The sequence below is a fragment of the Excalfactoria chinensis genome, chromosome 5, assembly GCF_039878825.1.
Source record: "Excalfactoria chinensis isolate bCotChi1 chromosome 5, bCotChi1.hap2, whole genome shotgun sequence".
NCBI lineage: Eukaryota > Metazoa > Chordata > Aves > Galliformes > Phasianidae > Excalfactoria > Excalfactoria chinensis.
This window is the reverse complement of record NC_092829.1, coordinates 53,249,892-53,262,903: the sequence shown is the minus strand read 5'-3', so window position 1 is coordinate 53,262,903 and position 13,012 is coordinate 53,249,892. Positions and strand designations below refer to the sequence as shown.

The window sequence follows — 13,012 nt, the reverse complement described above, 5'->3', positions numbered from 1 at the left end:
TGCCCACGTAGCCTGCAAAAATGCTTAAAATTTAACTGCCGATTTAATATTCCCTTCTTTAGAAGGTCTTCCTTTAGAATAATGTCTCTTCAATAGGTTTGTGTGTGGGCCTGCATCGCAGAGGGGTGCTGTGTAAATTCCTTGTAAGATCCAGCACTTCTGGAGGGAAACATTCAGAATGTAAAATAGTCATTTTCTTTCTCGTTAGAAAGCTATGCTTTAAGTTGCTGTCCTGTATGCTCAGGACTGCTCAGATCAATAAATAGGTTCAGGTGACAGGTCCTTCAAATAGGTTTACTTCGGCACAGGAAGAATATGTTACAATAAAATGTTGATGATGCCGATGTGTAATAAATTTCACATTTAAGCTACCCACTGCAGTGAGTGGTCTTGTTTGTTTGTTCAGTTTACACTGACAGATAATGGTGTCATTAAAAACTCGATTAAAGCAGCGTGCTCATTTCTGGAACATGTAATATGTTACTATTTTTGATTACTATTTTCACCTTGGGTTCAGTTTGAACCCATCAAAGCTTAATTTATTTACTTAGCCGAATCTTTGTTTATATACCATGCTCGTAATGAAGGCCTCTGTATTCTGTTCTCTGGAGGAACTCAGGCCGTGTTACAGTCAGCTCCTTCCATCAGTTTATTTCAGTTTCAGGAAGTTGTCCTCTGCAGTGTTATTGTTCTCACCCTAGCAGATCTGAGTTCTTGACTCCCAATAAGGTTATAATTTTGTATTGATGTTTTGAGCAATAGTACCATGGAGGCTCCCCCTTCCAGGTTAACAACCATCCAGTTGTGTTTTAGGGCAGGTGTTTTTGAAGTAAATGTTTATCTAACTGTGGTCTTTACACAATTATCCATTGGCAGTGCTTCTGCTGGAAAAAGAACAACAGGGGGCTGAGAGTGGGGCTGTGCCTTGCCCTCTTAACCCACATTGCAGCTGGTAGATATCACAGTCTTGTGCTGTCTGGAGGTCTCTGTGACCTTGCATACACAACATTCTTATGGCTTGAAATGTAACCTTTACGTGAGAAGCTGAAATTAGGCAGAGGTTGGTGTGCATCTGGCATTCTTTAGGGCTTTCTCTGTTGCCTCTCTGACCAGGTTCTGGGTTTTTTGAGTGCCGTTATTATTGGCAGTCATATATCAGTTTAAGTATAAGGGGTGACTATACAGTTAACCTTAGAATCATATAATTGCTCAGGTTAGGAAAGACCTTACAGATCACGGAGTCCAACCACAACCTAACCGTACTACCCTAGCTAACAACCCACCGCTAAATCACATCCCTGAGCAACCTTCATCTGTGTTGTGCACTAGTTGTGCATGTTACTATATGATGAAGTTAAATAACTGTTAATGCTCTCGCCGACACAGGCACGTCTGCGTCTTGCTTTCCAGGCCTTAGGTTTGGAGAGCATTTCCAAAAGGAGCCAAGTGAGACAGATTGCCGTGCTGTCTCTTGCGAGCACAAAATTATGGCTGTGCAGGAAGGAAGAATAAAGAGCAGAGTGTTGGGTGTAGATATTGTAAGGTTAAAGGCCCTTCTGCAGTTTCAGAGGTGTGGTGCAGCTGAAACATGTTTTCACTGCCTTCAGGCTGAACTAAGGCACTGTTAAGCAACATGTAGGCTGTGTAATGGAGGTTGTCTGCTTGCATTGCTAGCCTAGAATAGAAGGGAAGGAGGGTGTGGGATAGGGAATATGGTGCAGCCACCACCATTGTGTGAACTACCTTTGGAGTCAGAATAGTTTCCATTTTAGCACTGTTTGTTGTGTTAGGCCCCAACTAATTTCTGCAGAAACAGATGGAGTTAGTTGTCAGGCCTTAAAATCTGTTAGGTCTCTGCTAGACTCCTGGTGAGGTCTACATGATGCTTATCTAGACACAATTGCTAGGATTGGTTTCCAGAGCATCAAACTTCTATATCCTAGAAATTCACATTTTGTAGATAGAGAGGCTGTTACTGTTTGCCATAAAATTCCCTCCTTTTATTTGACAAGCTGTTTTCAGTCTCTTCTTCTGTCGGGGTTGCAAAGAGTGTGCTAGCTGTGAGAAACTGAGTTTCTCTATGTTTTTCTGGGCCAGAAAGAAGCAGTAAAGGCTTCCTGTAACTGCAAGATATGCCTCAGTCTGTGATGCAGGTCATTTTTTATAAGTCTGCTCCAACTATGGAAAGAAATGGCAGCATTGTCTCTGTGTCTGTAGGAAAGCCCTCTAAAGCAGTCTGCTCAGCTTTCTTCCTGCTGTTCTCTGTCCTTTTCTACTCCTGTCTCTCATTCATACCTCGTGTCTGTTTGGTACAGCGCGCTATACAAGGTTTTGAAATCAAAGTGCAGTAATAAGTGCTAAGACAGCTAACTATTTTAACAAGGTGTATCATTGGTGAGCGTGATATTTTGATGATATTGCTTTGGAAAGCAGAAGGTTATTATTTCACGATGGATTGAACAGCTCAGGAGGGGTCATTTGGAAAGAAAAAAAAAAGTCAAACCCCTCTATGAGCATGTTATTTTATATAATACATAACTGGGATTGCTGTTACCGGTTGCAGTCACTGTAGGGACTGCTTGTCAATAGAACGAAAACAAGGATGGATGGAGGGAGACTTTGGACTCAGTTACGCAGATGTCTTCAGATATACAAAGAAGAAATGAAAGTGAAAAATATGTCTAAATGCTGACATCTGGGAAATAGTTTCAGGAAGGAAAGAACAGTGATTCTAATTCTAAAGCTCTGATTTGTACAGAGATATAAAACAGCCCGGGTTATGTTTGTGGGGGGCTTACATGTAAATGTATTTGTTTAATAATTATTGGAGTAATTTACTGAGTTACGTTTGCTAATAGTGACCCACTGTTAAGGGGCAAAAATTCTTCTAAAATTGCATTCACAGTGGAATTTACATAGAATTAAAAAGAAGACAAACCTTTAAAAATAGATTTAAGTCTTGTGTATGAGTAATCCTCCTTTCTGGTGTCACTGCTGTTTGTTGAACTAAGGATAGGCAGGCTAGTTTCTGCACTTGCAGAAGGTGATCTGGCATGTAAGTGGCTGTCAGTGGTGTAACTCCAGGGTACTGAAGTACTGGATGTGGAAGTGAAGATAATTAAGAACTTGCTCTGTGCATGTATAACTGCAGCTAAACTTCGAGGAACCAGCCTGGGCTAGTCAAACTGTCAAGTAACCAAACTGAAAAAGCAGCAATGCTTGCTAAGTTGTGTGTTAATGCATTTGAAGTTGGATTCATTAGCTGTGTTACAGGCTGAGCTGTGCTAAACTACAGCAAGTAGTCAAAACCTCCAACAGTTCATATCCTTCCAGATATGAATCCACTTGACTGATATAGCTGTGTTGCAGCTGCTTTCTTTTTGTGCACAGCAGCCTTTATGTCATGTTTGTAGGAGATCTCATTGCACAATAAGTTGTAGTCTTACAACATCTTAAGGCATTTCACAGGTGAAACAGCTGTTGAAAGAAACCTTCCTTTTGCTGCAGAAATACCCCCTTGTGGAAGCTGGGTGCTTTAAACAATTGGATGCATTATGTTGTGTGAATGTTTGAAAGAGGTGTTTGTATATCGTGTCTCAGAGGCCTGGAGAAAGTCTTAACTGTTACCTTTAGTAGTAAGGTATAAACTGAATTTCTCATTGAAGGAGTTGAGAAAGAGCTTGGGGTAAATATGAGAAGTTCATTCTGTTTCTTGTGTTCTTATTCCCTCTGACATGAACATGACATTTATCAATTCAGAGGTGGCTTTTCTACAGTTAACTGATTTTGTTGGTCTTGATATCTTTGAAGCTAAGAATCCATGGCCATTTATTTGTGTATAAGTGATAAAAGCCATGAGTCAGACTAGGTGTTGTGAATGCAAATACTTACAAACTGTGAGTGCTAAAATAATTCAGTGACCTTCAGAGGATTGTGAGATAGGAGACCAATTACATGGGATGTCTGCTGCATGTATTTATCAAGAGGGGGGGGGGAAAGGTACTTTTCCAGTTTGTATGCAACAATTCTTGGCAATATTTTTTTCTAGATGTTAAAGAAGTGTTAAAAGCTAGTATCAAATAGGGTTTTATAGTAGTTCAAGCTGATCTAAGCTAGAACTCAAGTCCTGTAATTTTCTGCTTTCCTAACTGTGTGTGTGCTGATTTAACTCCCTGAACTGACTTGTTTTAGAGTGAGGCAACTTGGTGTGTTGTAACCAGAGGAAGGAACCAAAAATGCTTATGTAGGGGCAGGATCATGACAGCGAACAGCGCCCTGTGATTTAGGTGTTTATGCTGTTGGATGGTGACTGTTGTGCAAATAGTGCCCTGCCAAGTACATAATGAAAGTGACATACTCCTAAACTGATTAACAGCAACTCTAAGCACCATGTTAATGTTAAGGTTGAAGGTTTCAGCTCCCTTCACTGCTTGCCTACAGGCAGTATTAGTCCTCATAGATTTGATGTGTCTCTGAACACATGCATTTACTGGCATGCCCTGGCAATGTAGTCCAGCCTGGAAAGCCTAAGCATTGGTTTCTCCAGTGTCTTAGGAGTGATTGTGTGAATTACAGAACCACAGAATGGCCTGGATTGGAAGGGATGTCAAGGATCATGAAGATCCAGCCCCCTCTGCCACAGACAGGGCCACCAACCTCCCCATTTAATACTGGACCAGGCAGCCAGGGCCCCATCCAACCTGGCCTTGCAACACCTCCAGGGATGGGGCATGCACAGCCTCTCTGGGCAGCTGTTCCAGCACCTCACCACTCATAGTAAAGAACTTCCCGCTGACATCCAACCTGAATCTTCCCTCCTTCAACTTAAAACCATTTCCCCTTGTCCTGCTATTATCTACCCTTGTAAAGAGTTGACTCACCTCCTGTTTGTAGGCTCCCTTGAGGTACTGGAAGGCTACAATGAGGTCACTCTGCAGCCTTCTTTTATACAGGCTGAGCAAGCCCAGCTCCCTCAGCCTGTCTTCACTTGTATCAATTGAGATATAACCAGAGCACTGGTTTCCCTGCAGTGCACTTTGTTCCTCTGAAACATGGATGGATCTGATAAAGTATAGATATGTGTTTAATTTACCAGGAAGGCTTACTGCCCTTGAGAGGGTGGGTGTTTTCTTGAGATGTTAGATGTAAGCAATACAAAACACTCAAAACCCCAATTGTATCTCATCTGTCAATTCCACAGAGCTCCTGTATTTTTCTTTTTGTTTGGTTTAAAAAGCTGCCTGAATACTGTATGTGCTGATCTCAAGTGAATATTTACAGATTTAGGAAGTCAGTCTTAGTTTGTCAACCAAAAGTCTGAAGGTTTTCTTACATGAATTAGGTGTCCTGCTTTAAACAAACAAAACTAATGTAGGATTGCTTAGGATTATGCATCGTGTCTAGCTATTTTTGCACTGGCTTAACTTATTTTGGCCTTTCTGAGATTATTGCCTTAAATCTGCTCCTTGACTTGCAGGAAGCCCGAGTGTTTCACTGCAGTGTCAGCTGAGTGTGTGTCACATGGAAGGATTTGCTGTAGTACAGCTGAACTGCTATGAAGCAGTAGAAATGGCTACAGTGCATTTTTATTTATTTTTTTTACTCTTCTTAGTTTAGAAGTGACTACAGAACAGAACCCTGTGCTTCAAAAGACACTTCAGTTGTTAATGTAGGGTGTTCTTGCTTGCTAGCTTTGTTGCAGCCAACATTAGCAGCAACCTGAAAATGGGGCTTCAAGAGAAGCTGGATTGAGAATAATAACAGTCTTCATATATAAACTCCTACAAAAGAAGCTACCATTTGTTTTTATTACTTTTTCTTTGTAACGTTTCTGATTTTTCTGTTTTAGAATTAAAAATGCTCATTTAAGACAGTATTTTAAAGGAAATACCTTGACTCATATCAGTAGGACTGACAGAACGGTTGGTAGACAAGTATTCCTAAGTGCTGGGACTTTTTGAAGTGGTGAAGGTGAATCTTAATGGAGAACATAAGCAACTGTTGTCTAGTAGTACATCTGTAATTATTAACACAAATAAATTGGGATGGGAGAAGAAGAGGATCCGCTTTTGATAGTGATACGGAGTTCATATTCGTAGGTAACTTGGGCTCACAGCATTTGCTATCCTCAACTTATTCTTGTATTAAAATCACTTAGTGAGCTGTAATGATACTTAGCTGGCAGCTTACCTTCCTGCAGTGTCACTGTAATCTTCTGCTTAGTTTTTCATTGTGGAATTAATATTCTTCCAGTGAAAGTCATTAATACCTTGGATTTTTAATCTTGGCATGTCTGTTTGACAGAAGTAGTATTTGCAGTAGAGATACTTGTTAAAGTTACAAGAAGTTGCACCTCTGCAGTGTTGTGTGTCTAGTTGTCCTCTTTCCTTTTCTAAATGCACAGTGAAACCTTTGGTAGAGAAGAGTGTCAGTTGTCCCGTATAACACCTTTTTAATTGTCACAGCTATATATTGCTCTATATTCAGCATTTCTCTATTAAGAATTGATTTACATGAAACCAATCTTAAAACTGACTTTATGTGATTTGGGACTGCTAACATCTACTTGAAAATTACTCAGGTTCAGGAAGTAAATAGCTCTTTTGGAGTGCAAATCAGAACATTATTTCCCATTTTATGCAAAATTCATGCAACTTATGCGTGTAACAGCCGTGCATGTGAAGCTTACGTGAATGGGATCATCATGGATCATTTATTTCCATTTAACTATGAAATCTAGTAAAATTGTGTTATCTTACTGATGCAACCTGTTTTTACAACACAAATCCTGACATCTGGAACATTACATTGCGTGAACGCTGTCATTAGCTTGATCTTTTAGCTGGGATTGTATTTGAGAAACTCTCCCTGTGATCTCTTATGTCTTCTCTTTAATTTTTCTAGGCTGCCGAATATGTACCAGAAAAAGTGAAGAAAGCTGAAAAGAAACTAGAAGAGAATCCATATGACCTTGACGCTTGGAGCATTCTCATTCGAGAGGCACAGGTTTAGTGACATAGGATTACATTTCCTTATCTATGGTCCACTCACACTATTTGGTTCTGGAGTAAAATCAGCATATTCATTTACATAAGTAATAATATTGTAAATGCTGTTTTGATTTTCAATTTTTAGAATCAACCTATAGACAAAGCACGGAAGACCTATGAACGCCTTGTTGCCCAGTTCCCCAGTTCTGGCAGATTCTGGAAACTGTACATTGAAGCAGAGGTTAATATTTTAACATTCTTTCTTATATATAACATTTAGTGGGGATTTAAGTTTACACTCTCATATGCATAAATAAGATAGGCACATAAAATCTAGGGGATGGTGGGATTTTAAGTATACCTTGCATTTATTTTGTAAAATAGGTACAAAGGAGTAATTAAAATGAATTCTAAAGTATTTGGGTCTTTTCTGAGTTGATGATTGTTGCATTATGGAATTGCAACAACATTAAAACAGTTTCAATGGTATTGGAGTGCTTTAGCCTTTTCTTTACTTGTCGTGTCAATTTATTGCCTCCCGTGTCATTTATTTAGAGGACTTTTTTTTATTCATACGTACAAACTTATTTGAATGGCTTTCTGTGGATGCTTGGATCTTATAATATCTTTTCTTCCATAGAGAACTGAATATTTCTATGAGTCGTGTTCAGGGTGGGTGTGGGATGGATGCTGAGTTCTGGAATGGATGGGGAAAATGTGTTAGTACAACTCATTAGCTTCTAGAGACCCCAACAAAGTTGGGATTATTTACTTATGTAAAACAGCAGCATTTGTGTTCCCTCTAAGTGCACTGAGAATGTAAACAGAGTGATGTGCTGCCAAATCCACTCTAATGTGGCTATTTTTTGTAGTTTCCTGTAACTGATATTTATTTATTTTTACCAATACACATACTTTTTATGGGCATCTTTTAGCTGCACATTTCTCTTGTGTCAAGTCTTCTACCTGCTACACTATAGCGGTGGGGTCCTGGGTTTCCTAGATTAAAAACTGAGTTATTTATTCTGTTTCACATGAAGATCGGTAATCAGAGATGAGTGGCAAAACTGCATGGTATAGGTGTCCTGTCTTTACATTAAATTACATCTCCAAGTTTATCCTGGCAGTAACTTTTTGAAGCTTCTGAAATCAAATTGGGATCATGGGAACGTAACAGGAAGTTGTACGTTACAGTTAATAGCCAGACATAGTAGTGCAACCTAAATGATGGATATACCTAATGAAATACCCTTGAACTTGCACTATTTTGTTTCTAGTCGTCTGTGGTTAGCAGAGTGTCGGTGACTGGATATATTTGGGAGATTGTGAATGCACTAACACATCCAGGTGTGGGTTTCTCCTTTTAGGACTCTACATCCAAATCTGTTAGCCTCTTGAACCCTGCATAATTTGCTACAGAGTCTAGTCTTTAGAATCTTAACTTAGTTTGAGGATTACATGAAACTCTACCTGATTTCTGTGGGATTTAAGACTTACTTGAAACTTCTATTTTTCCTGTTACTCAAATTTCAGAGGTGAATAAGACCACCTCGGAAAGTCTGTGCTACATTGTAAATCTTTCATCAGAAAGTACTGTTACCAGTATGAGGTTTCTTGTCTGAGTCTTATTGTCTTGAACCACAATCTGAGACTGAAGGGCAGACATTACCTTCCTTAGTCATTCTAACTAATTTATAATCAGTACTGTGTTCAGATACAAATGGTGACAAGGCTTAAGCGGTCCAGGATATAATTCTTAAGTGCTTCTTCAAGGAATGAAGATAAGCTTCTATCCAGGTCATGTGTTAACCGCATAAAACAAGGTAAACTTGAGGAAGAGGCAGTTGGCATTAAGATCACTTCCTCATGCTTGTGTGCATGTGTATCTGTCTGCAACTACACTCAAAATATAAGAAAAGTAGAATATATTATTCTGTTACAAAGAAGAAAAAGGATAAATGTGACCCATGGAGTTTTGGTAAAGGTTGCACTTGGAAAGAGCTCTATCTGAAAGAAATGGAAGAGATTACTGTTCAGAAACCTAACTAATGAGGAGGGTTTTTTGAACTCCAGTTAAAAGTTAAGTTTTCAGCTGTAGTGGTTCCAGTAACTTCTCTCAGAACTCAGAGTTACTGATGTAACTGCTAAGCAACATGCTTATAGCTGCTTTTTTCCATATATCCAACCATTTATAGCTTTAAGATGAAATAACTTCCTATTTCCAAATTCTTCTCTGAGGGGAGGAAAAAAAAGTCCCGTAATTGTGCACTGTTTTCAGTGTTAAAGTTGTGTGTGTCCAGTACTGTTGAAGTAAATACAGACAAAATATTTCCTCAAATGTTCTTTTAACCGTGTGAATGTAAATTAAACTTTGTAAGTTTGCTGGAGATAGCTGGAGAAATTATCTGGATGCTTCTTTAATTGCAGCTTTAAAATGTACAGGGAGTGTTTTTCCCCAGAGCTGTATTTCCTTGGGAATCTTAGTGTTCTGCTGTCAAGTTTCCCTTGAATATGTCTCTTTGCAGCTTTGAGCTGGGAAAGTACGCTTGGGGTAGATCTTTGTTTGGCATTGCTTTTGATTGGCTTTTACTGTTGTGGCTATTTAAATCTGGAAACTGCTAAATCTTCAGTTATCTGTGAGCTACATCTTTCCTGGTGTCAAAACAAACCTATCGCTTTCCTCTTGAACATGATAACTTATTTCCTCTTTGCGTCACAGACAAAAGGAGAGAGGAAAGTGGGAGCTGTTTCCCGGCATGTTGTCTTTAACTGGAGAGTTTTGTCCACCGAACTACCTAAGTGTGAGATAAATACCATTACATAGTGATGTTCTATTACTGGGAGATGAGCTAGGGTGAAGGTTTCGATTGCAGCCTTGTGAAGAAAAGATGTAGCCCTTTAGCATATTTTCTCTACAAAATTGATAGAAATCTCTAAATTTCCCTTTGCCTATCTTGAGGAATGTGATCTTTTTAGTTGCTTCCAACTCTTTGGGTAGAAATCGCTGTTTATAAGCTATAAGTGAACAAAACCTCATCTTGCCTATGCTAGTTTATTATGCAGTACTAAACTTTTAAGTGCAGACCATACTGCTGTGGTTACTTCTTTTTTATGACAGTGTTTGTTACTCGCTGTCTGCTTTCGTTTTCCATATGGCTTGATTTCCTAGTGAAATAGGTTGTAAAGCAGTACTCAGCACTTAGTGTATCATCTGACTTATTGCCGTTGATGTACACAGACCTTGCTGAAGTAACTGAGTACTTTGTGTTTCCATTTTATATGCCAAGCACTGACTTCAGTACTCTGTTCTCTCTTATGTCTGTTTGGCAGACAGTCAGACTTGGAGATGAACTGGGGAAAGTGTGCTCTGACAGTTTGCTAATAGGAGCTGTGATATTATAAGTTCAAATTGGTCAAAAAGAAATGTTGGTTTTGAGACTGTTTCTTATCACTTCTGCATCTGCTTATTTAAATATCAGAAATAGGAGAGCTGGATTAAAAGTCTGCCAGCTCGCAGTGTTTAGAGGTCATAGCCTGTAACACTTGTGAGAAGAGTTTGTTTTAGTGGATTAAACCAAGTAGTCTATTTTTATACGCTTTGGCAAGTGAAAGTAGTTAGCCTGCTACTGTATTTAACATCTCCGACAATGGAGGAATTAGAGCAGTAATGTTACTCTTGATACTCAGGCTTTCTGTAGTTACTCAAAGCATATTTTTCTCTTGATACCTTTTCCATTAAAAACCTACTTACGGAAAACTTGAATCAATTCACATCTCAGTGCCTCTTTCACAGTTTTAACAAGGGTCACGTAAGTCTTCTGTATGTGCTGTAATGGTAAATTTATAGCTCACATGATGTGGATGCTAGCCTGCTCTGCTGATTTGCTCTGACTTCCTGGGTAAGTTATTTAACTGGTTTTACCATGATTAAAACATCGATACCTACCTACCTCACAGGGTTGTTGTGAGGCTTATTTTACACGATTAAAGGGCTTTTGGCATCTGGCTAAAAGGTGCTGCACAAATGTAAATAATAAGAATAAATTCTGTTATAATACACCCTATGATTCTGTAGGCCCAGCTGTCTATTGCTGTTTCTTCTGTCTCTTTGACTGTTTGACCCATCTTTTAGATGCAGACAGATCTGATAATGCCTTTCACTTTCACTTCACTGGTGCTGTAGGGGTTTCAGTAGTTCCTCAACAAGCATTTGACACGGTTGCCTTTTTTACCTCTAGTTTTCCTTGTGAAATCACCAGTCTTTTCAAAGCACACTTATTAAACCACGTTCATATATTTGCAATGCTTTCTATGAATTTTTAGTTCCTGTCAGGTTACTTTAATCTGTAATTGTCCTGAACGCTTCAGGTCAGTTCACACCACACCTTCTTACCTTTTCTGTTGTTGAACATACCTTATGATATCCTGGTCACTTTGAACTGTTGTTAGTAGATCACAGAATCTCACAGAATTGTAGATGTTGAAAGGTTGCTATAATTAAAGATTTAAAAAATCAGAAGCACAAAACAGTTGTGACAAATACCTTCCCCCCCAAAAAAAACTAGAAACAATAAATACAGCGCTGGTAGCATGCATGTCAAGTGTTTGGCTGTTGATATGTACTTTTTGTTCTGCACTTTTTATTTATTTATTTTTTTCAAATAAGACTCCTGTGTTACTGCATGTTCTAAAGAAATGGAACTAGATCTGTTTGTTCAGATAACTTCTATCTGATATGAACACTTGGGATTTTAGATGTCTCAGTAAGAAACAAGATGCTATATGATGGTTCAGACGGTGGGACCGAGGCTTAGGGTTGATTTGTTTTGCATTTCATCATATGCAATACATCAGTATCTTTAATTCATGTAATTCGCACTGGTGTGGATACTAGTCAGAATGTATCATTTAACATACTTGTATATGAAAAATGTAAATAAAACCATTTAGAAAAATGATTGTTTTCGTTTAAAATGTTTGTGTTTCTTCAAAGCTTTTTCTTCCCCCGTTTTGCTTTAATTTGTTTCCAAGTTCAGAAAAAAATGTCATTACTTATGCATATCAATATACTTCTCCTTGGGGATAAGTGGGGACTGACCTCTGTCAGGATGAAGTTGGAGCGATCAGAAGTCAAAGTAAAATAGACTTCTTGGCTGAGGTTCTTTATTGGTACTTTAAATTGAAACGATTGTATATATCCATAGCCAATCTTAGTGAACTTCTTAATGGAAGATATACGCATTATAGGCCATGCCACCCCCTTCCAACTCTCTGCCTCCACTATTTTACTACATTTCTTATCATGAACTTCCAGTGCTGAGAAACTGTTGTACAGGTGCTCTGTGCAAGCATCCGTATTGCACGTTCTTGACTGCTTCAGTCTGAGACTCTTTTACAACTGTATTTATGATCTTTTCTTATCCGTGTGTGGGCTTGTTCCATTCCTGTTAATAAATGTTGTTCTGTCTGTGTGATTATTGTAGACTTGCACTAGAAATCACGTGCAGCTTCTTTTCTGTCTTTTCTATTCAAAATGTAATTACAGGCACGTATACCTTGCATAGTTGCCACGGTCCTACGAGTTATGTAAGTAATATGGAAGCTACACACATAGTTGATGTCTTCTGTAGTTTCAGATGACGTGTGGTCCAGAAGTAGGGAATTTATTATTTAAAATATCTCTGTATTTGAACACGAAAATAACATCATGGGGGAAGCGTTAGGAGTTTTACTTTCTGAAGAGGGAGCGATACCTGATGAAGAGATGACTATGAACCCTCTGGTATATGTAGTGTGTTGCTGTTCTCACGTGAATAAACATGGACTGCTTCCTGTTCTGTCGTATTCTTTCAAGTTGGGGTGACGGAAACATCTTTATCAGCAATACTAGTTATATAAAAACACTTTTTCACAACACTTTTGAAATCTCACTTTTAAATGTAACGACGACAGTGAAAACTATTTTCTTATTGTGTGCTTTCTTTCTTTTTGAGGTCGCATTTATTCTTCCACTCATGTTTTTG

The 13,012-nt window shown here is 38.7% G+C and overlaps 1 protein-coding gene across 1 annotated transcript in view; it reads left to right on the top strand.

Annotated features, from left to right (window-relative positions):
* The window catches only part of CSTF3 (cleavage stimulation factor subunit 3), a 39,709-nt gene that overhangs the window by 926 nt on the left and 25,771 nt on the right, over positions 1–13,012 (top strand). The window contains exons 2-3 of the mRNA XM_072337187.1: positions 6,904–7,005; positions 7,135–7,230. Of these exons, the coding sequence (XP_072193288.1) occupies positions 6,904–7,005; positions 7,135–7,230 (198 nt within the window). The remainder of the gene's footprint in view (positions 1–6,903; positions 7,006–7,134; positions 7,231–13,012) is intronic.